At 37.6% G+C, this 23,106-nt stretch overlaps 1 protein-coding gene and 1 long non-coding RNA gene across 3 annotated transcripts in view; one reads left to right on the plus strand and one right to left on the minus strand.

Annotated features, from left to right (window-relative positions):
- The window catches only part of LOC140665399 (uncharacterized), a 397,969-nt gene extending 384,754 nt beyond the window's left edge, over window positions 1-13,215 (plus strand). Inside the window, exon 7 of the long non-coding RNA XR_012046594.1 lies at window positions 13,095-13,215. This is a non-coding gene — a long non-coding RNA (uncharacterized lncRNA). The remainder of the gene's footprint in view (window positions 1-13,094) is intronic.
- Window positions 13,216-20,103: 6,888 nt separating this feature from the next.
- The window catches only part of LOC140664760 (neural cell adhesion molecule 1-B), a 29,757-nt gene continuing 26,754 nt past the window's right edge, over window positions 20,104-23,106 (minus strand). For both annotated transcript variants that reach the window (XM_072890204.1, XM_072890205.1), the window contains exon 9: window positions 20,104-21,205. In XM_072890204.1, coding sequence (XP_072746305.1) covers window positions 20,616-21,205 — 590 coding nt within the window. In that variant the 3' untranslated portion in view covers window positions 20,104-20,615. The remainder of the gene's footprint in view (window positions 21,206-23,106) is intronic.

The raw sequence follows: 23,106 nt of genomic DNA on the forward strand, positions 1-23,106 counted from the left end.
CTCGCACATGAATATTATTTACGTATTTATCGAAACGGCACGATATCCATTCCTGGGGGGCGATAATACTGGCGAGACTGGTCTTGCCAGCCATGTATCGGGGTTGCAGCAACGCGATCCTTATATCTCTCGCGCGGTAGGTATAACGTACATTCTCGCGTTAACATTGTAGCCGCAATGGCCCGCTTCGCGGCGCCCGCAAAGAATACTAAATGCAAAACGTGTTCCGCAATTTGTCTACCTTTATATGTGGCGAGCGAAGATACAAATTTCGGCAAGCATAAAGCTCGCGCGATATATTAAACGGTAAGGTACGTGTTGCATAAATATTACTCGTTCTTAACTCTCTTTCGTGACATTTCAATATTTTTAACATTAATTTTTTTTGCCAATAAATATTTCAACGTAATCCTTATATAAGATAAAGCTTCAATTACAAAAATGGATTGAATAATTTTTTACTCTTTATAACTCTTAAAATAATAACCATGCGTAATATATGATTCTAAAAGTCCGAATATCGGAAATGTTCCGAAATAATTTTATTATAATAAAATTATAAGACTGTAAAACCGATATCAAAATTTTGTTAGCAGAATAGTTGTATTTAATATTGAGTAGAAGAATTTAAAAATGTGTCAGGATGTATAAGTATAATATGTAAAAATGAACATACTTTTTGCACAATTTTAAAATAATCCCATCTTTATTTTTCCATATTTTGATTTCATTAAAATGCATGCATGATTGCCTTCACCGCAAGATATCCTTTGCGGTGACATCGATTCACTAATTTCACGACGCGGCGAATGCACGTGCGGCCAATTGCACACCTCGCACCAATGCTGTTTTAAAGTCAGCCGGTTAATATTTTATTATATATATATATATAGATATATATATATATAGATATATATATATATAGATATATATATATATATATATATATATATATATATATTTGCGCGAGGGTCAGCCATTCTATTTTTGGCAGCGTGCCGGGCGACATTAATCCTCGGAGACCGCGGACATAAAGGTAGGTAGAGGTAGGTTGGCGGGTGAACGAGAAGAGAAAAGTCCGCTTCTCTCCATTTGGATTCGTCGCCGGGACGAAAATACCCCTTTTGTTTCTTCTAATGCCCGCCCTTTCTCTCCTCCTCGCATTCTTCCATCTCTCTCCCGCTGCTTTTGCTTCACTCTCCTGCTTCTCCTTTTTTCCTCTGTCGTACCCCCTCCCCTCCCCTCCCTTAGCCACGTTTCAAAGAGTCGTTCATGCCGCATTCCCTGTTCCTTCTTTCCTTCCTGCTTCAAGCCCCTCTTGTATCCGCGCATCCCCTCATCGCGACAGGGCGCGCGACCAGAATCTGCACCCCTGTCCTTGTGTTCCTGGGATAATGAAAGGACTGCCGAAACGAAGTCCATTGACGACGCAGTTGACCCGCCTCGTTTAATCCTGCTGGAGTACACCGGAATCCGCTCGTATATCACGCGGAAATAAAGAGTTTACCGTCGTTAAAAGCATCACCGCTCGTGATGCACATCCGGGAAATCCCCGGGATCCGTTTCCGCGGTTGTGCGGAACGCACGTCTCGTAATTATGCATTACATTTTCCGGCTACGCTGCTGCCTGTTAAGCGCTCTCTACATGTTGCCTTTTTTCGTTCTTCCTTGTGTATGCAGTTTCCATTCTTTTTTTTTTTTTTTTTATCGAAGAAACCAAAAATTCTCCGGATTATAGCGCCGAAAATAATTGCATTAAAATATAGAGATAATGCGCGCGCGCTATATCGACTAGTCGTACACTTTAATTCCAAATTTGTTTGGAATGAGAAAATCTCAGAACTTGCCGAGCAGGAAGGAGAGCAAGGGGATGTCGGAATTCCCCGTCGGCTGATATCGCTAAGAATTACTACGCTCTTTGAGAGGACTTCTCTCAGTGCGACGAAATAATTCCAAGGATTCGACCGTCGCGGCAAACTTCCTCAGTTACAAGAACGACATACATTCTCGTTTTATTAGTGTTATTAGGTAAACGATCTCCCTTTCGAGAGGGAAGCGCGACACGCCGCCGTGAATCGCGTACCGATCGAATCAAGAGATACCCGGGGAATATGCGACTGGACGGCTACATTCACCACGGGGAATGTCGGAAGGCCGTCGCTTTCAACGGCCGTTGGGCTATCCGAACTCAGGATGCCACGGTGATCGCGTGGAAACTGTAAGTCGCGGACGTGAGCCATCGACGATACGTGATCCTGCCAAGTGAACCATCCCTAGCACGTTCGACTATTGCAAGTAAAGCTGGTTTACCCATCCTACCCCTACTCGCGAAGCACTCTTTAAGCCACTATCCACGATACACGGCTATTGATCGACCGTTCATTTGAAAACATTGGACATTGACGAAGTTGAAAGTCACAAAAATAAAATTTTTTTACTGTAATCGTAATAATGTACTCTCTCTTTCTCTCTCTCTCTCTTTCTAAGCGATAATATAAATGATATCGATAACGATATATGTATAATTATGTTACTAACAAACAAGTAAATGTAGTTTAAAACTAGACGATTCAGCAAATTATCCATTTTAAGTTGCTATGCTTTTTTTTACAAAACAATAATATTTCTGGTAATAAAACTTTAATAATTCAAGAGAAGAAATTATGTAACAGAAAGATCTTATAATACAAGGGATGTATACATGTCGCGTTTAAGCCCGTTTCCATTGTCGACTTAATTTCATCCATGGCTTCCTCCGTCTAAAGTTCCTCCACAAGTTTGAATATGATAACGCAGAGAGCGCCACGATTATCTCCGGGGGAATTTATTTGAATATTCTTTATTTAAAACGCAACTTCAATACTTTGATGCTGTTGGAACTCGCAAATTCTGTAACGTGTTCTGTGTGCGCTGAATAATCCAACACGTTCTGAGCAGTATACTGACGAGAGGACGATGCTACAAAAATGGGAATTTAAGAGCACTTCATCACACACGATGTGCTCATGGGAGATATGAGCACTTCTGGAAAATATTAAATTTCAAGTTATTTATTCATTTATTTACTCTCACATATTTCATCGTAAAAGATCTTAATTCAAGAACTTCCACACAAATTATACGTGTACGTCAACTTTTACAGCGATCTGGGGATGTATATTTATGATTCCAATTAATTTGCAAGGGTAAATTGCGGGAATAGCTCTCTTATTCCCGCAGGTCTACGGCAACGCATGAGTGAAGGCTTTAATTCTTCGGAAGAGAATTCCAGATACACAATGCCGAGTGACATTCGCTACACTTTGATTCGCGTTCATTCGGGCATCTAAAGGCTCCATTGCTTCATAGAAAATGTCTATGGGAAAAGCGTCACACATCGTGTGGAAAAAGAGTGATTTAAGGAAGTTTGCCGACATACGGCGACGCGACAGCTGTACGCGATAGCGTGCTTACGTTTCCACTCTCGTTTTAATTTCATCCACGGCATGTCGCCCGACGGGGAAAATTTTGACCGCGAATGCCGGGCGTGGCACTTGAGCGCTTTCGCACGAGCATTTTTGCGCGGTACCGTTGCATTATGCACGCGACACCAGGACGATATTACTCGGGCGCATCCATCTCGGCAGATCCGAAATGCCGCTACAAGCGAATTATCAAACTAAATTCTGTCCCCGCGACTTTCGCGGGGATTATTTCCATCGTATAGTCGCTTCCTTTTATCACGTTTTATCTGCTCCACTTCCTCGCCGTCCCCCTTTATAGCTCGCTCCCTCTGCCCTCCCTCTTTCGCCGCCAACAGTCCTCGGTCCACCGAACCTCGTAGCTCGGAATTGTCGAAGAAGAAGCCCTCTCTCTACCGGGGAGAAGTTTTTAGAATCCCGTCGGGAAATTAAAAGTCCGACGGCGACGCGAGTCGATGACAGCGCTTCGTTAATGCGAGAGTAAACTATGGGAATATCCTGCTTGTAAAAAGAAGACTCTCACCGTGAAATCAGGTTAGAGAATTCAATGGAATTCTGATGCTCGACCGGGAATGCGTTATTCTCCGAACGGGAATGCTTGAACGCTTGACGAAGGCAGATCTGCAAGATGCGCAAGATTGCGAATCGACCAACCGAATAGGGACTACCACTAATTTATTGAACTGTTGCGGAAACGCAGTGTCGAATTCAATCTACATCATTATCTTACATCCAAACGAGACGACTTGTACAAATTCAGGAAAAAATAATTATTCGTTTTAATTCTAATCTTATTGCTATTGATTTATCGAAGCATACGACGTTTAATTTTGACATTTATAAGCACCGACTTCCTCTCTGCGTATGCATTGCTTATGAGAAATTGAATTTTCATCGATATTAAATTAAAAACCAACATTGCTTTTCCTTCCTGAGAATTACATTAGACTTTTCTATATCGAAGCCTCTGTCAAATTCTAAACCGAAATAGAAATGGTGTATAACTGGACATCACGAAATTGTATTAGAATCTAAAATACCGTTGTAAATTAATAATAATTTTATATTCAATTACAGAAAGTAAACTTTCCTCGCATCTTTCTTAAATTTATAGAAATCATAGAAATTTATATTTTTTTAAATATTTGAAAAAAATCTTTGTGAAAAATACGAATTTATGAGAGCTTACAATTAGAATAGATTTTAAATGGAATTCATTGTATCCATTCTTATCACTTTAAATCAATCGAATAAACTGGCATAAAATACTTTACTGTCAAAATTGTGACAACAATACGATAAAGCGACTATCGAAATTGTGACATAAAAAAATATACATATTTTCATTCTTATTTATGATTTTTACAAATTTACGAAGAAACGACTCTTTTACATTATATTAATTTCACTAACTTTAGCAGAATATCTGCATATCGATCATATCATTGAGAGCGATTCACACAGCGACAACTTCTTAACTCAAGCTATCTCATTACGAGAGACTTAGATCGAAATTTGCGTAAAGCATGACGTCAAACGTTTCCTCGCATCACTTGCTTACCCACACGCTACGATGATACTGATTTAATAATGCGAATAAACACTGGAAAACGCGACGATAGAAGCCGAAGACCCCACGGGCATTATTTTTTCACCAGCATTTTCTTTTCCCTTTTCTTCGCTTATTTAATAACTATCTCTTTAAAGAAACAAAAACTAGGTCAACAAAAAACGTTTCATCTTTTTTGATGAATCAACTGATTCTTAAATAATTAACGATTTAATCGCGTCGCGGCAATATCTTTGGAATAATTTTTTTCCGCGAAATCCAGTAACCTCAAGGCGCTTATGACGCTCCGCACACCTCCGAAAAGGGTAAGAAAAAAAAAAAAAAAAAAAAAAAGAAAAAGGACATACCGTTTCGACGGCGCATCGCGTCAGAACAAAAAGAAATGATGTACGCGGCGACGAAGCGGTGGGTGTGCGCGAAACGAGTGAGATGGCGGATTCTGCGGAGGTACGAAAGAAAGAAGAGCAAAGAGGACGAGGATGTAGAAGGAGACGAGAAACGAACGACGGTAGTCCGTGGTTACCACGAACTACACAATAGTTGGCCGTCTCACAATAGAGCAGCCCAGGGCTGCGAGCGAGCAGACGGAATGAGTTTTTCCTTCGTTTCGAGTCGCGAGGACTATTTTAGTTTCCATTCTTTCCTCTCCCTTCGTCACCCTCTTTGCCTCTCTCTCTCCCTCTCTCTCTCTCTCTCTCTCTCTCTCTCTCTTTCTCTCTTTGCCTCTCTTTTCATCCCCATATTTTATCTCCCTCTGTGTTGCTTGTTTCTTTCTCACCATACCCTTCTTACTCGTCGCATGGTTCTTTCTTTCGTTCACGTTGCCCAGTTTCGTTTCATTGGAGCCTCTCGTACACAACAGGCATCATAAAGTTATTATTTTACGGATCCGCGCGAGACGAGCACAAAGAACGACAAACAGAGGGAGATGTCCGTTTTAGTCAACATGGCGAAAAGGAACCGATTCCCGGTGGAATGAGACCGCGCGAACTGGAATTAATTTGTTCTCGGTTAATTCCGGTCACGGACCACCTTGGTGTCTTCGCGAGACATGACAAACTCAGTTTTAAATGGATAAGCGTTGACGAATCGAAACTCAAGTCGACAAGAATAGAATAATAAATAATTTTTTTAATCCTAAAAAAATGTTCAACCTCTCTTTTAGGAGAATTTAAAATATTTTGATATATGTATAAATATTCTACTTTTTAAGTAATTTTTTTTTATCCATGTCTTATTTTCCTTTATCGAGTTTCAAAATATAAATTGAAAGAATGAAGGAATTGACAAGTGCTGATGTAAGCAGATTTTTTTCAACAAAAAAAGCTGTGTCAAATTTTTATTTAAAATTTAATTTATACTTTGTTTTAATTTTCCATATACGTCAAGTTTTTCATCCATGTTCCCTTTCTCTCTTTCTTGATAAACGCGCGGACGGAGAATTATTTAATTAAGGTTTAATTAGGATTAAATCAAAACTGAATAGCTATTATTATGACAGACTGCCTCGTAGGGGCGGATCGCACATGACATGAAGGGCTTTCCGACGAAAGGCGCGCAAGGCCGAAATTAATTTGTTTTCTCGTAATTTGGAGTTCGGTCGGACCACCTGCACGATACATAAGTTTTTTGTCCGTTGAATATTCCTCGTGTGAAACGTTTTCTTATATCCTAGGATCAATAATTGAAATACTGACTTAAATTTTTTCACGAAGCACTAAACACGTTTTTAACATAAAAAAGGATATACAAATGAATATTCAACACTTTTATGTTCTCCATAAAAAATCCAGTTATTAAATACCTCTTCAACCTGCGCCTTTTTACCGCGTGGAAAATTACTTTCCATCGACGAATGTTTCGCGTCTTATTTTTTCATAAAATAATTTCTCTCGGAGAAAAACAAAATTTTTTTATCATCTAAACAAAAAGTAATCGTTGAATAATTTATGGAATCTTAATTAAAATTACTAGGAGAAGGAAATAAATTTAACAATCTTTACTTTTCTCAAGAAATGGTACAAACATAAAATTGTTAAAGCTATAATTTTAGCACTAGAGATGAATAGAGTTGCTCTCCATTTACATACTTTTATATCAAAATGTTTTATCATTAAGGAGAAATTGCATATATCAGACTGCGTTAAAAATGAATAAATATAATATATTTTGGAATTTATGAATTTAACATTGCATAAAGCACTGTTAGCCTTTTAAAATATAAAATTATTAATTTGTTAATTAAAATGAAAATTTATCTAGTAAAATTGAAATTTTTTCTCGAATTTTTACCTAATTACGTTTATAGTTTACTATAAAATTTTCGTGGTAGTCACTGTAAAAAAGTTAGCTCGATATAAGGTAATATTGACTCTTTTATGAAATTAAATTATATTTAACAAGGCAAATCTTTACTTTAACAAATTCATGAATCTTAAAATATATTAGATTTATTAACTTTTGACGTAGTTGATGTGCAGATTCGTCCTTTCTTAAATATTGATCGCTAATTACCATATCATGGTAGAGCCAACGTTTAGACGTTAAAGTGAAATTAAATAAAAACTTTTACACAAGTTGTATGCTTCGACACACGCATGTAATGTATCCCAGATTCCCGTATATCAAAAGTCGTGAATATTCGTTTTGGCAGGTGGACGTATCTGCTTAATCGCTAGGTTTAAAGATTTATGATTCGACGGCCGGTCCGTTACGCCATTCGAAATCATTTTTCGATTGATTATCACCGGTCGCTCGCTTTCTCTTTCTTTTTCTCTTTTTGTCTCTTTCTCTCTTTTTTTTTTTTTTTTTTTTTTTTTTTTGCCACTCCCGTGAAACTGTCACGGAAAAAATATTTTCCGGCCGAAACGCGCTCCAGATACGTACATACGTACGTACGTACGTATCTGCGAATCTCGTTTTATGAAACAGCAAATTTTCGAGTTATAAATAAAATCGGCGCGGCACAGTAACGAATATCGCGCGCCATTTCACGTATCTATTAACTTTTCGATCGCGACGCGTCGAAAAATGAAAAAAAAAAATAAAATAAAACGATAGCGGGAGAGGAAACAAAAAGAAGAGAAACGGACCAAAAAAAAAAAAAAAAAAAAAAAAAGAAGGAAGGACGGGCCGCACTATTGTTAACGCGTTCCAATTATTTCCCGTGATATCCGCCCGTAAATATTGAACCCAGGCGCATCTCTCGAGTAGAGATATTCTCTCACTCTTTGCGATATGTCGAAAGGGACGTGGAACGCCGACGCCGCCGAAGCAACGCGAACAAAACGCTTCTGAGGTTGAATCCAGCCGAAAGAAAACTTCAATCTAAGAATACCGTCGTCAGAAGAGAGGCCGTGCGCAACGTCATTAGTGAGATATAATTTCAAAGAATCTCGACGCGCGCACAGGGAACGCTTTTCAAATGACTTCTATTTGATGTCAGGTTGCACGGAAAACTTTGATGATATGCCAGTCGGGTTTGAACCGTCTCTCTCTCTCTCTCTCTCTCTCTCTCTCTCTCTCTCTCTCTCTCTCTCTCTCTCTCTCTCTCTCTCTCTCTCTCTCTCTCTCTCTCTCTTTCTGCCTGCTTTGGTCTACGCTGTAATAATACATATCTATGTTATACGCTCGACAACAAATCAGCAGACTGACTTTTATATCGTTGATCTGTATAATGAGGAGAATACTCGGAGCTTGTGCAATGATACATCGATGAAAATACAACCATCGTTCGGATGAAATGCACAATATATCACAAATCGTTGTTGATACTGCATATGCAATAGCCTCTATAAAAAAAACATTAAATTTAATATTTGTTCTGTAAACCAAACTTCGTAAATTGTTACGTAATAAATAAATACTGCATACGCGTAAATGCGAGATTTTAAAGCACACATGTTTTTCATGAAATTTCATACGCAAGGTAGTGTGTTAATATAATATGAATATTATGAATATCATATAATATAACATCATTATTTTCCTTTGTTTTCAGACTTGTGCGGCGCTCACTTACATACAATGTAGCTGATTTTAATCTTAAAAAATGAGAATATATTCTGTTATATCGCGTGCGCGCGAGAGCAAACGAGAATTTTTCGTTGTCGACAGGACAACCGCACAAGATCGGTGAGAACATGAGAAACACATGTGTTTGCGTGAAAAAAAAAATGTATCCCGTTTCATTAACGCTCGACATTGCTGGATGAAATTATTTTTGGTTTATCGCGACGCTTAATGAATTTTCCAGTCACGCGAGAAGCCGCTTTGTCGCACGAATTCCCAACAAACTCATAACTACTTGGCTGTTCTCACGATGACTGCTCTTCAGTTTGATGAACATGAAACATATCGCTTTCGTAACACGATTCATGTATGAAATGAGAGGAATTTCAATCAGAATCAAAGGCGGGACAAATAATTATTATTGATGAGTACACGGTTGTTACGAATAATATATACGATACGTGTTACAAGAGGCATTTCTCTTTTTTCTCTCTCATCCTTTCGCGCTTAATAATTTTTTTTATTGCCCGTATATACGTGTATAAAATTTATATAGGTTCAAAATATACATATATGTAGTTTCAAATTATCAAAGTTACAAAAGGAAAATACATATACATTGTACATACATCAGAAATGTTAACACTTTTTGTCTTATGTCATATAATTTTGTAATGAAATTTTTTTGTATCTTTTAATTATAAAATAAATTTCAAGTTTTTAAGTTGTCGTCCGAGACACCGCGTTTTCGTTCTTATTCTTTTCATTTAATTGGATGTGCAACACGTTTTATCCTATTATACTCTTTATACATAGATGCGTCCCTCGTAATTTCAGATATACATTTTCGTAGTTTTCTCGAGTCTAGAAAGTCGCGATATGAATAAATGTCATGAATATTACGAACGAGTAACAATAAGTAAGAGACACTGTTCGCGAATAATCTGCACTTTCGTACAACTTGTACATTTATTAGCAATAGAGACGATAGCAAGGAGAACTCTCTCTCGACGTTTGAATTGGTTGGCGTCGTGAAGATATCTTCTCGAGAAGATTTCGCCAAACTCTCGGTTCAAGCGTCTTCGTGCTGCGTGTTAACTTTCTGTTTGCCTGGCGTGCTCGGCTATGCGTTTAAACGTAGGCAGAGTTTCCTTAATGCCTTTTCCATTTCTTCAGAGGTGACGCAGCTTTTACCAGCCGCTGTAGCAGAGTTCTTGGCGTCTTGCAAACACTCCTCCAATATGTTTTCTACGACATCCGCGAGAACGTCCTGTGCTCGACCGGATATGATATATGTTTGATCTGCCGTTCAAAATTAAAACAACTGATATAAACAATTCCATTATAAAACGCGATTAATATCTAATCGGAAAGAAATGCAAGAACAGAATTTTATTCCGTATTATTATCTGCCTCGAATTGCAATTTATCGGAAATGATATTTTTTGTAATCAAGATAAAATCGAAGTAATGTAATTATTACACTTTACACGAATATTCTCACTCATTGAAAAATCACGTCATTGAAAAATTAATACATTCTATAATTTTATCGATATGAAATATGAGATATATTTAGTTCAATTTTAGTGCATGTAGAGTGACATGACTCTTGAATGAAAATCGATCAAAATTCGGTGAAAAAATACTTCGACGATACAAATATAATTTATAATGTAGTACGCGAGCAAACGCAAATACTGCTTTTTTAAAAAACAACTCGCATTTCTAATTCGTCGACAAAGATAAATTTTGATGAAATAAATCCGCGCCACTGAGTTTTCCGCGATTGCAGGAAGGGCATCGCGGACGATTGATCGACGACGGTTTCGCACATTGGTATACATTTTTTATTTTTACATGGATTTTTATTCTACCACCGATCTCCCTGGCGTGGCGGATTCAACGCCGGAAAATCGCGAGACGGGGAAAAAGGGCGGAATTCGGTCGCACACGGAGGGTGCGAGCTCGCGGGAGGAAAAAGGGCGGTGCAGAGGGAGCGGGCAAGCGAGCGACCCCGCGGGAAAATGGTCCTTTCCGCACGCGATGAAATATGGATCGTTTGTTACAACTTGCGTGTAACGTACGCCGCGCGTTTCTGGGAGGCGTCTGCGCGAACACGAGAGGTCTTTCAGGTGTGGAGAGATACGATCGTGGTTTAATCGTCGACGGATAAATCGATATCAAAGACACGCGCTGGTTCTACATTTACCGCCTCTGATCGATCGACGATTTTATGCGAAATTAAAAAAAAAAAAATAAATTCGCGAATTATTCGGAAATCTGTAACGTTACTCCGAAAAAAATAAAAAGAATAAACGATAAGAAGGATTGATAAAAAATTTAGTAAAAGGAGAAAATAAGTGCAACATGCATTCCTTATATGCATTCTTTAGTCGGATTAAAGGAAAAATACAGTTTTCTATATTTTTGGTATCGATTTTCGTAATATATGATTAGAATCTTAATTATAATCTAAAAAAGATGACAAGATAAAATCAATACTGTGAACGATTGTTTTCATACTTTCATGATTTTGCTCTTGATACATTTTCTTCTTAAACATAAGTACTTGCGAAAAGAAAATATATCTTTAAACAAATATATCAGAGTATACAGACAATTCCTTTCTTAACAAAGGAAGATAAAGAGTTTCCAGGCGCTTATAAATTCTACCTATATAGACTGCAAACTCTTGAACGATAAAACGATCCTGCGATTACCACGTGTTTCAAGTCGATGACAGACTACATCTCTCTCGAGGCAAATGCACGGGAGGCGATTAAACGCAATACCTCGCGCGTCGGCGGATTTTTACTTTCGGTCCACCGTCAATTTGCGGGCGTTGGGCGCTCTGTTCTTAATTCCGCTATATATCCGTAGCGTATTACATATAGGTGTGGTCGCGTTTTATCAACGTGGGTGTATCTCATTTCGTAAAGTGCGCGACCACTCTGCTTTCTCTCTCTCTCTCTCTCCCTCCCTCACTCGCTCGCCCCGTTCGTTGTTCATACATCCCCTTCGAGTTTCTTCCACCGTGATTTCCGCCTGTCTCGCCTCCCTCTTCCTCCTCCATCTGTCGATCTCATCCCTGCTCTGCCCTGCCCTACTCTCCCCGAAATAATCTGTCGCGCATTTCTACCGATTGTTCCGCGTACTCGATGACGGAACAGCATACCGGAAACGACGCGGACTCGATGAAGTGTGTCAGCGCGCGCTCATCTTCCGCAATTTTCAGAACGACCAAACACTCGGTCGAACCGCGGTTTCGAGATAGCATTCTTGTGTGCACTGAGATTATATTGTGCACTCACTTCGCGAAGGTATATAAGAGGGAACGAAGAGAGAGGAAGAGAAAGAGAGAGAGAAAGAGAGAGAGAGAGAGAAGCTAACGGGATGAGGGTGCGCGTTCTTTGAAGCTGGAACGCCCCGTATATTGTACGATACGAGACGCGGGCGAGAAAGATTGTAATGGATTTTCGTAGCTCGCGGAAAGTGAATTGCGAGATGGAATAAACGCCGACAGCAAACTCTCCGCGCAACGCGTTTAATAACGCGCGTTAAATTATCTTCTGTCAACGAATAATTATCGCGTGGACGCGACGACTGAAAGTTGAAGTAAAATAAATTTTCCCGCATAGAAATTTTACACTGCTTGAAATTAATAATAATAGTAACAATTAATATATTTAGGTTAATCTTATTGCAAATATTACGTACTTTGACCTTCCTCAATATTGAAATACAGCTTTCTAATCCGACGCCATTTGCCAGGTTGATTTTTGCGACGCATACTGTGACATCTGACACCGTTTTTTAATTAATTTTAAAGAAAAGTATATTCGATAAAAAATAATTTAGATAATTTGGATCTTTTAATTGAAATGTCAGATCAATGTTACGTGTAAAAATAAAACAAATGTTGGACGTTGCTGTGGTTATTCAATTGTGATTAGTTAAAGCAATTTTTCTATTGTAATATTTAATAATTTCTTATAAAAAATTTCCATATTGTAATATTTTTATTAAACTTTCTTTTTTCAAACTTGCAGGTACATAAAAATTCCTGTTTGATGACGTGCCATGGCATCCTGGTCGAGGCTAAGACCGTACAATATTTTTCCGGATATTTCTACGCAAGAAGAATAAAACTGTTAAACCTTAGAAATTGTAACTGAGCAAATAAATTGTTTAACCCGAAAAAGGCTAAAATGCCGATTACAATATCGATACTTATATCGTTTTAATTCTACTTTAATTTTTCCCTTTTAATAAAAAATTATTAAATAACAGAAAGGATGCATTTAATTAGAGACTCTAATTACATTCCTTGAATAAAGAAATCAATTCAAGTTATTTTAATAAAAAAATATAAAATATTTTTACTAGACAATGTTATAATAGAAACTAATCGATAAAAGATTGTAAAAGATATATGTAGTAATAAAACGACGAACCTAAATCTAATATCGCAACAATTTGTTCGATCGTGATCGGTGGTTATACGGAAAATCCTTATACCACGAGGTGCAAGGTGGAACGCGCGGCTGGCGTATTTACACCCCTTATACGAGTTATGCGGAGGGAACATCTGCGAGACGAGGCGCACGCTGGCATTACGAAGGATTGCGGTTGCATGCGATATAGACAGGAGAGGCTGGGTTGCTCGCGTACCAATCTGTCGCGCCCTAGTTTAACCGCTAATTATTATGCATGGCTATGCAAATAGATGACATTTAATCGACATCCGACACGAGATACGACACAACACACGTCTTGCGCGCGAAAGTTTCTCAGTTTGGCCATTGAAAAATAAAAAGGAAAAAAAAACAAAAAACGAATAAGACATAGCCAGCGTTGATGACATCGTCGACAAAGAAAACTCCATTTTAATCGTATCATTGGCAAAAAAGTCGGCAAGAAGTAGGGTATGAAAAACAGAAAATTAAAAGAATATTAGAAAATGGGTTATGAGAAAACAGACTTTTCCTTCACTCTCTCTCTCTCTCTCTCTCTCTCTCTCTCTGTCTGTCTTCCTTTTCCGTCCTGCTGATATTTTTTTTTTCTCTTCTTCTCGTAAATCTTTTTCATCGCGAAATTCGACGGCGCGCGAGATGGAATTTATGAACTCGAATGCCGTCAGGACTTTCTTTTTCCTTGTAAAAAGAAGACGGCAGATCTGCGATATACTTAACTCGGGTTCGTAACGTTAGTAGAGAGTCCACGGGGAGAGGAGCCAATTACTTCATCCGTAAGTGAAGCGAAAAAGTAAACGGAAAGTTCGGCAATGCTATGGGCAAGGCCAATTCTCTACGTTCATGTATCACGGCATCGAGTTTCGAAATGAAATATATCCAGTTTCCGTACATTCGATCTTTCGATCGAATATATATTTCAACTTTGTCTGTGTTAACGACTGTATTATCAAGTCAACGCTCTTCTTCGTCCCATATCCCTTACGTAAAGAGAATGTGGGGTTAGTGAAATATTGAACCCTTCAACATCACGTCGATTGCTATTTATACTATTATTGTTGAACCGAACGGAAACTATCGAAACTTTAATATATAATGTAGAATAGAAAATATCATGTTTCCTTCAATAGTTAACTATGCTATTATTAGCAAAATAGAGAAATCGAATCTATCATGATTGTTACAAATTTTTAGCTCCTCACGTATCAAAATCCTGCTTATATTTATTTTAGGATTCGGGGAAGGGAAGAAGAATATTCATTTTGCGTATCCATTCTGCTATCAATTAATTCACATTAAATCTATCAATGTTCTCTTACCTGTTTTTCTCTCTCTCTCTTTTCTGTTTAAAATTCACTTGCCAAATTACATGCCACGTTACAGCCCTTTTACGATAAACGTGATTATACTTTACAGTAGATCGCAACATCTATATTCCATACACGGTCTTTAAACTTACGTTATTTTCTCCGTGAAAATGGACAAGAAACGATTATCATAAACGGCCATCGCGAAAAAATTTCCTTTTTCACGTCCGTATAATTTTGACAACACTATATACAGTTTAGGCTACGACAAACAACTGACGTTTAACTTTTGTGTAGCAATTCGCAGATTAATGTGAGAACAACGAATCCGTTTTCCGTATCACGCATTCCGCAATGCGACAAAAAAAAGGGCCGATTCGACGCACGTAATTAGTCGCTTCCGACGTCATTCGACACGGAACTGACGACGCGTCGAAAATCTTTCCGAGAAGATTACTGAGATCGACGGTTACTCCCACGGCGGATACGACGCCGTAAAATTTCACGATACCGTACTGCGAACGATATCCGGATATTTCCGTTTTCGAAGCCACATCGCGGAATACGATGCCCTGAGGGGCCTTCGTCATGGTTACTTTTGTTCTAGATACGACTATAGTATACGGTATTGGGTGTAGTATACGGTGTACGTAGGCAAATTTTCCGCCGCTCTCGTTGTGCCTGTTTGTGTTTTCCGATAGTCGAAACGTCAACGCGCATACATGTAATGCATACGATGCGCGCACAGTAGGTATATACGCGCATAACATGTAACGCGACGCGAACGATGCAATTAATATATAACGAAGCAAACGTACGGGGAAAATAGACGTGTAAATTATGCGCATCCGAAAATTATATTCACCAGTCCCGTTAATATGAGAGGAAGCAATAATTACTCATATATGAGAATAATGTATAATATATCAGATGTATTAATACTAAATATAGTAACAATTTTTCCTTCCCTAAGTCGTGTTTTTTTTCTAGAAAACTTTCTAAATCAAAGATAGAAAAAATATTTAATGAATATAATAGAGAGAAAAAATGTAAAAATTGCGATTTGAAAAAATAATTGAAATGCCATTTTAAATATCAGTTTTTTTAGAAAATGTTAAAAATCAATATCATTATTACAACGGAAATGTTAAAAATAAATGTAGAATTTTGTAATATTATATCGAACGATATTTTTAACATATATATTCTCTGCTTCCGTAAAATCGCTAGTGCGATAACGTAGAAGCGATCGTTACTGTTATTCTCAACCTACTGCCATTTGAGTTTTTACTACCATAAGTAAAACATGTCTTTTTAAGAGAACTTTCGAGCATTTATATTTTTAAAGTACAGTGTTACATTTTCTTAAATAGATTGAATTTTTTAAAATTTTATTATTAAAATACAATAAATTTTTACTGTATTTCGAATTTATTATTGAAAAATAATAAATTTTTATTCCAACAAAATTTTAGTTATAAAAATAGCACATAAATAAAATTGTAAATAAATATGTAATCTCAGTGAAAAAATCATAACCAATGACGACTGTTTCAGTCATTAATATTTTAAACTATTTTACATATAGGTTGTTAATAAATAAGATTAGAACCAAATTTATACAATGTTAATGAAATTAACTAGATAGTGATAGAAAAAAGTTTATTAAAAAGTTATAAGGATTCGAAGAATCGAGCAAAATTTTTCTTACATCTTGAATGAATACGAATTTTGTTAGCTGTTGCAATATTTACAACGAATGTTTAAAATTCTTCTTTCTGCAAGAATGTAGGCTTCCACAATACAAGACGCACATCGGATAATTCAGAAAACATGTAGTTGTTCATTGTAATCGCAAAAATAAAATTGCTACACGACACAAGCATCAGTACATTGAACAAGATGTGTAAACAATAATTGAGATTATCTTTTTCGAGCCAGCAATCTGTCTAATAAATTATAAGAACAATTTTGTTTGCAAATCTTTGAACGCTTATAATTTTTTAATAAGAAATATAATATAAAAATAATTAAACAAATAATAAGCAAATGAAAGCCAAAGATGCGGATTCTCTTATTTTTAATGAAGTATTTTCTTGGACAGAGGTTTATATGAATTTTTTTACTTACTCGACTTCATTAACACATTATATAAATTTGCTCCTAATCTTTACAAAAAACGTCCTGCATATAATATGTATGAGATAAATATATAGTATAATAACCAGATTTCTTTATTATGTAATTTTATAGCAATATATTTTGTTAAAAAAATATCTGAGTTTAACTAAGAATCTCTTGTGTATTTTTCATGGATTTATCACATCTTAAAAATAAAAAAATGAATAAAAAATATTGAAAATTAAACATGTATATAATTCTTTATTTGAATATTAATTATGTGTTTCACTTCCAAATATGTACACGTATGGGCTCGCTGAAAAAACTAGCAACAAAAAAAAAATAGAAAAAGTTTTAAAATTACATCTTTCAAATATGTATGATTATTACTGATTTTATAATATGGCAATCTTACTGCCATCAATAGAACATAAAATGAAGAAAAAAAATGTGAATTTTTCACACATTTGTGAACCACTTACTGATCTTCGGTAAAATTTTATGTCACTGTTTTAATCAGTCATTTCATCAGAAATTTTCACTAATTTAATTTAAGAGAACAGTAACATGAGAAATAGTAACGAAATTATTACGTTTTCCTGTTTATTGTTTGTTTTTTATGCGAGTTTATTTTATACAAATGTTTCACTTTTATATAATATATATGTTTCTAACGTGAATCGCGTTTGAGCGACTAAACAATTATGATATCGATACGCGTTATGAGATTTTCAATAAATAACAGTAGCAAGATAATCGTGAGTAAAGACACCGTGTTGTCACAAGTTACCGGAATAAACATTCAAATTGTTGACAACAGACACTAATACTTCTGATAGTACCATCTAACATGTTAATTTGTCGAACAGTCGCGCGAAACAAACGGAGTAATTTATCAAATAGCCCGAGTGCAAATTAACGACGCCATTCAGCGTCTTATTCAGAAATAAGATTAACGAAATATTTAATGCAATCGTGCTCAATCTTCATTTAGTCGCGCACTGACAAAAACAAAATTAAGTCTTATGCAAGAATCACGTCTATTAATGTCAGAAGGAGTAATTAATTTCCTCTTGACGCTTTGACGCTTGAAATCACCGTTGTTCTCCAGATAACAAGGAAATCTCAACGGTGGAATTTCGCGAATCTGTGTCTAAATAGAATTTTCCTCTTTCTCTCATCCGTTTATATATCTTTAAACATTCCAACTTGAAATTGGATAACCTCGAATATTTTGTCTCCTGTATATTTAATGTCACTCGATTAGTTGTCTACAAAACATTAATGCTTAATTATCTTTTCAAAACTTAGCCAAAAATAAAGACAAAAGAAAAGTAATTCAATATTCGTTAATTCATAAATCAATATTTATTAATTCATAATTCATAATTTATTCGCATTTCTAATGTTATCCAGTAAAAACAAAACCAATATTCATCAGAAATATTATCAAATATTAAAGTAAAAGTATGTTAAGACATTAACATTGATATGAAAAATCTGTACAAGTTTAAAAGGTTTATTTTATTCAGTCTATAATATTTTTTGTTTAATCTAAAGTTAATTATATCTTGTTTTTTTATTTTATTTAAAAATAATTTATTTAATCTAAAGTTTTATTTTGTATTTAATTTAAAAACTAAAAGTCTTTTTTATGTAAAGTCAATTAATTTAATTATATCTTTTAAATTTAATAATCACACACATGCACTTTAAAAATAGCACTCGGAGATCGTTCATTGGTGCTGTAAATTTTTTGCAGTCAACATTTCGATGTCATAACATTATAAGAATTACTCTCGAAAGGCTGACGTGTACTACGTGTATAAGAGTCGTCAAATTATTCTCGACGGGCTTGTCAACGATGCCGCATCCACTTGACGACGACATATCTCTCTTTAGGATCATGGTTTGTTTATCCAAAACTACCGTCCCAAACCGTGTTGCCAGGGGATCTGTCTCTGTCACTTCGTGTACAAAGGACTTGGGGAAGAAAACGGTTGGCTGGATGACGATGACGGAATAAGAAAATTCGAGGACGAAAGAGTGTCGTATACGACAGCTTATTTCGCAAGACGTATCTCATAGGACGATGATCAGGATGACCGGTTAGATCGATAAAGAGGCAATCAAACTTCCTAGTTTATCGAACGTTCGACTACCCCAAACGTGGACCTGCTTCCGTGAATCCCGGATATCTGGCAGTTTATTTCCGCCCGACATGGAACGAGGACCGATGTGGGCTCGAGGGGTTGTCCTAACGATTTGATTTATCGTTGCCTATGAGCTTGACAAGGCCATCGTCATCGTCGGTACACAGACAGCAGGACGTCTACGTCGATTTCTAGCTTATCGCGGCGGCAACCGGCAGCGATAAGCGGCTTACTGGAAGTCTGTCAGAGAGCAAACCCGTCGTGTCGACGGGCGTTGCTGAAATAGCGTAAACAACGAAAGTCGCGCGCGGCTTAAGGATAGCTTGTAGCGGTTGCAGCGTCACTCAACGCGATCAGACACGTCATCTATATGTATAGAGTATAGAGATTCTGGATCGGATATTCGATCTCTCGGAATCCTTACTTTATCCTTTTCATAATGTGGGTCACGAATTTCAGAAATTGCCCCGGTATATCTTTTAACGATGCGACGCAATATTATTTAGCGATATATTTTTAACCCCGTCCACGAACACACACACGTACGCTGGACAAATTTATTTATAATTGGGTTAAGTTTGATTCTCTTTAATCGAGACGACTTGGCCATTTATATCGCGTGCGAATATTGCGATCATATGACGTTGTTAGCAAGTGCCAATTTAACCATCGTCCGACGAACCAATTCACCAATCTGTCAAACTGTCAGCGTGGCAAGCACGCGAGCAACGCAAAAATGTCCGACAAGTGTCATACGGCTCAACGTCGGGCAATAATGAACTATTTTTAGCCACGTCGAGGAAACATTAAACTGAAATAATAAGTTCAAGATAAATGCGAAATAAAATGCCAAACTCATTTGAAAGAATAAATTGATCCTTTTTAAAACTCACCTTAACTTTGGCTATGCAGAAGTTGATTCGTCGTCGATCTAATCGTTGAACGATGCGGCCAGAGTCTCACGTTGATTGTGCGTCGCGTTAATAAATGACGACGGCGGCGATATACATATTAAACAACAAGATTTATTATCCGTATATACAAACGTTTACATATACATATCCATTTGACCATTTAATTAACGAAGCACGACAAAACATCCGTAGACAAAACCATGTACGCTCTTCCAGACATTCGCGCGGATAGTTTCTTTTTTTTTTCTTCGTCTTTTACTTTTTTTTTTTTTATGAGAAAGGCTCCCGACAAGAGACAAGGATGTGACAAGGAAATTTTTAACGGCGGAAATTATTGTCTCTGTACACGTGATCGATGACGTTCGATCAACGACGTTCTAAGTATGTATCACGTTTTTCTTAGAACGAAACTAACGGCTATATATCTTATCCTTAGGTGAAAAACAAGAATAGGAATGTCGATGAGGGTGGAAGAGGAAGGTCCTTAACGATATTTATTGTCTATTTACAAGCGTCGTTAATCGCATTTACGACGATTTGGCGAGCATCGAAGGACCCGGACCAATGCGGGCGAAGGATAGAACGACGCCTTCCTCTCCGTTCTTATATACAACTTTCCTGTACACGCAAACTCCTCGTGTAGATGTCATGGGCGCGATGCACCGGCAACGTGCTCGGTCGTATCGGACTCAGACCGCTCTCGTTCCTCTCCGTATAACCGTTCGGATAGATCCACGAGTCTTTGGCGTGCAGCACCGATGCGGGCGACGGATAATCGAGATCCTCGAGACACCTGAAGGCATCCTTCGCTCGCTCGGGCTTCAGCCCGGGTTTACCGGACGTGTAGCCCGGCTCGAAGATGTCTGGCCGTCTCTCGACGGCCTTGCTCGGTATCACGTCCGGATCGTCGTCCGGTAAGGATTCCCCCGTGTTTATTCGTTCCTTCAGCTCGTCCCGGTGAGTCTCGTTCGTCGCCGGCGGCACCGTCGGCCGGTTCTCCTTACCTTCGTATTGTGCCCCCTCCGCTGTTGCCGCCGCCGTCACCGTCTGAGTCTTCGTCGTCGAAGACGGATGGTTGCGACGATACAAAGTCAACGTTATCCCGACGATCAGAATGCAAATGGCGGTTATACCGCCGGCAAAGCACGCCACCAGGAGGCTGTAATCGGTCGTCTCGTCCGAGATTCCGCGACCTGGGAACAATAAGCGTGAAACGTGATTCGCGTGGGAACGTCTCCAGCTGTATTTCCCAAAACGGAACGTTTCGATTTTCGAACATTAGTGGATGTATTTAGTGGTGCTACTTCTAAGATGATAATAGAATAGGTAGATTTACGAAGGTAGATTTCACGTATTTCAATGTGAGAAAGAATTGGCGTAATCCGTGAAGGACTACTACTATATTTCTTCCTTTTGATAATGCTCGACGTTCGCAGAGAGAGAAAGAATTTTGTTGACGTAGCGAAATCGTTTATTGCATATTCGATGTGAAAGTGATCAATATAGTTAACCAATTATTCAACATTACGATCAAATTGGCTTCGTTGATAAAAACTAGAAAAATGTTACTAAACAAATTTGTTCATGGAAATAAATTTGCTGCCCAGGTAAATTTAATTTGCTGCTAAACCAAAATGGTTTATTCCTACTGAGTGCATTTTGCTGATTCAGCCAAAATAAGAATCAATTTATAATTGTAATGAAATTATAGATTCAATAAATAAAATTAATATTAATATCTGATAATTTAGTATTATATTTTACACGGCCTTCATAATTGTTGATAAACGTGAATATTAATGCAAAAAAGCACTCTATCGATTCTATTACTGTTTAATGTACCTATTAGAGTCCGCGCAACTTTGTTAGTCTATCCGATAACGATACTTGCGAGATGAACACGGAGCGAATATTATTGATCGTGCGAATGTCAAGTTAGTTTTGGACCATCGACAGTGTGCGCACGTCACAATTCGATAATTAAGCGGCAATCAGCCACATCGAATTAGTGCGTAACGATGGGAACGCACTCCCGGTTTCTTTTTGTATTCCGCCGAATCGATTTCCATTAAACGGCAAATTTCCTACCGGCAATTTGTGTCGCAAAAGACGCTTTTTACCTTCGCGTTCGTGCATTACGCTGTTCTTTAACATTACATGCAGCGAAAATCCATACGATGCAAAGACGTGCACAATGCAAGAGACGAAATCGATATAATATTGATAAGCTCAATTTTTAAAGTTTCAGAAAAATGGCAAAGTAAATTGAGAAACTTGTGAAATTGGAAAAATGTACTTTGCACAGATTTTCTGATTTTGCTGTTAATATTTGTAACATGTTGAATTTCAAACTTGTTAAAATTATTCATTGATTACGATACTTCTGTTTTAAAAAGATTTTTTAAACAAAAATATCGCTAAAAAAGTAAAATCTAATTTTCCACTGATTGTACATAGTATATTCGTCGTAGGATTAATAGTTGACCGTTGCACGCAGAACGTGTGATTTCCTAGGGTGTATTCGTGTATTCTTGGCCAGCAAAGAACATTCGTCCTCATCAGGATGGACATTCGAACTGATGACGACATCAACGGTAGCGTCCGGTGGCGGTATTCGTCCCGACGTGTCTAGTAAACGAGATTCGCTTTTTCCGTGTACTTATTGGATCACGGAGGAAACGCAGGCAGCTTCCGGAAGCAAAGATTAAGAGGCTAGCAGAGGATCGGGTTCGCGGACGGAGATGGCCAGGCTCTTTGGAATTCAGAAAACGCCTCGGTTCGTTAGCCAACGAAAGGTCTCTCACGATCGTGTGCATGTCTCTCTGTGTGTGTGTGTGTGTGTGTGTCTATGTGTGTGTGTGTGTGTGTACGTGTGTGCTTATGTGTACATCGTATATGTACATGTGTGCATATGTACATCGTGAGACACATACACGAATGTGTACAGTCAAGAATGAGGACGCGAATGCAGTTGTCCATCATCCCAGGATGCTGGAAAACTCCTTTTCCTTCCCTACGCGAGCGTTTCACCATCACCGTTAAGAAAGGATGTTTGCCACCCCTGTGGGAACAGCCGCTCGGAAGGGATTGGCGC

This window comes from Anoplolepis gracilipes, chromosome 4 (genome assembly GCF_047496725.1).
Source record: "Anoplolepis gracilipes chromosome 4, ASM4749672v1, whole genome shotgun sequence".
Lineage (NCBI taxonomy): Eukaryota > Metazoa > Arthropoda > Insecta > Hymenoptera > Formicidae > Anoplolepis > Anoplolepis gracilipes.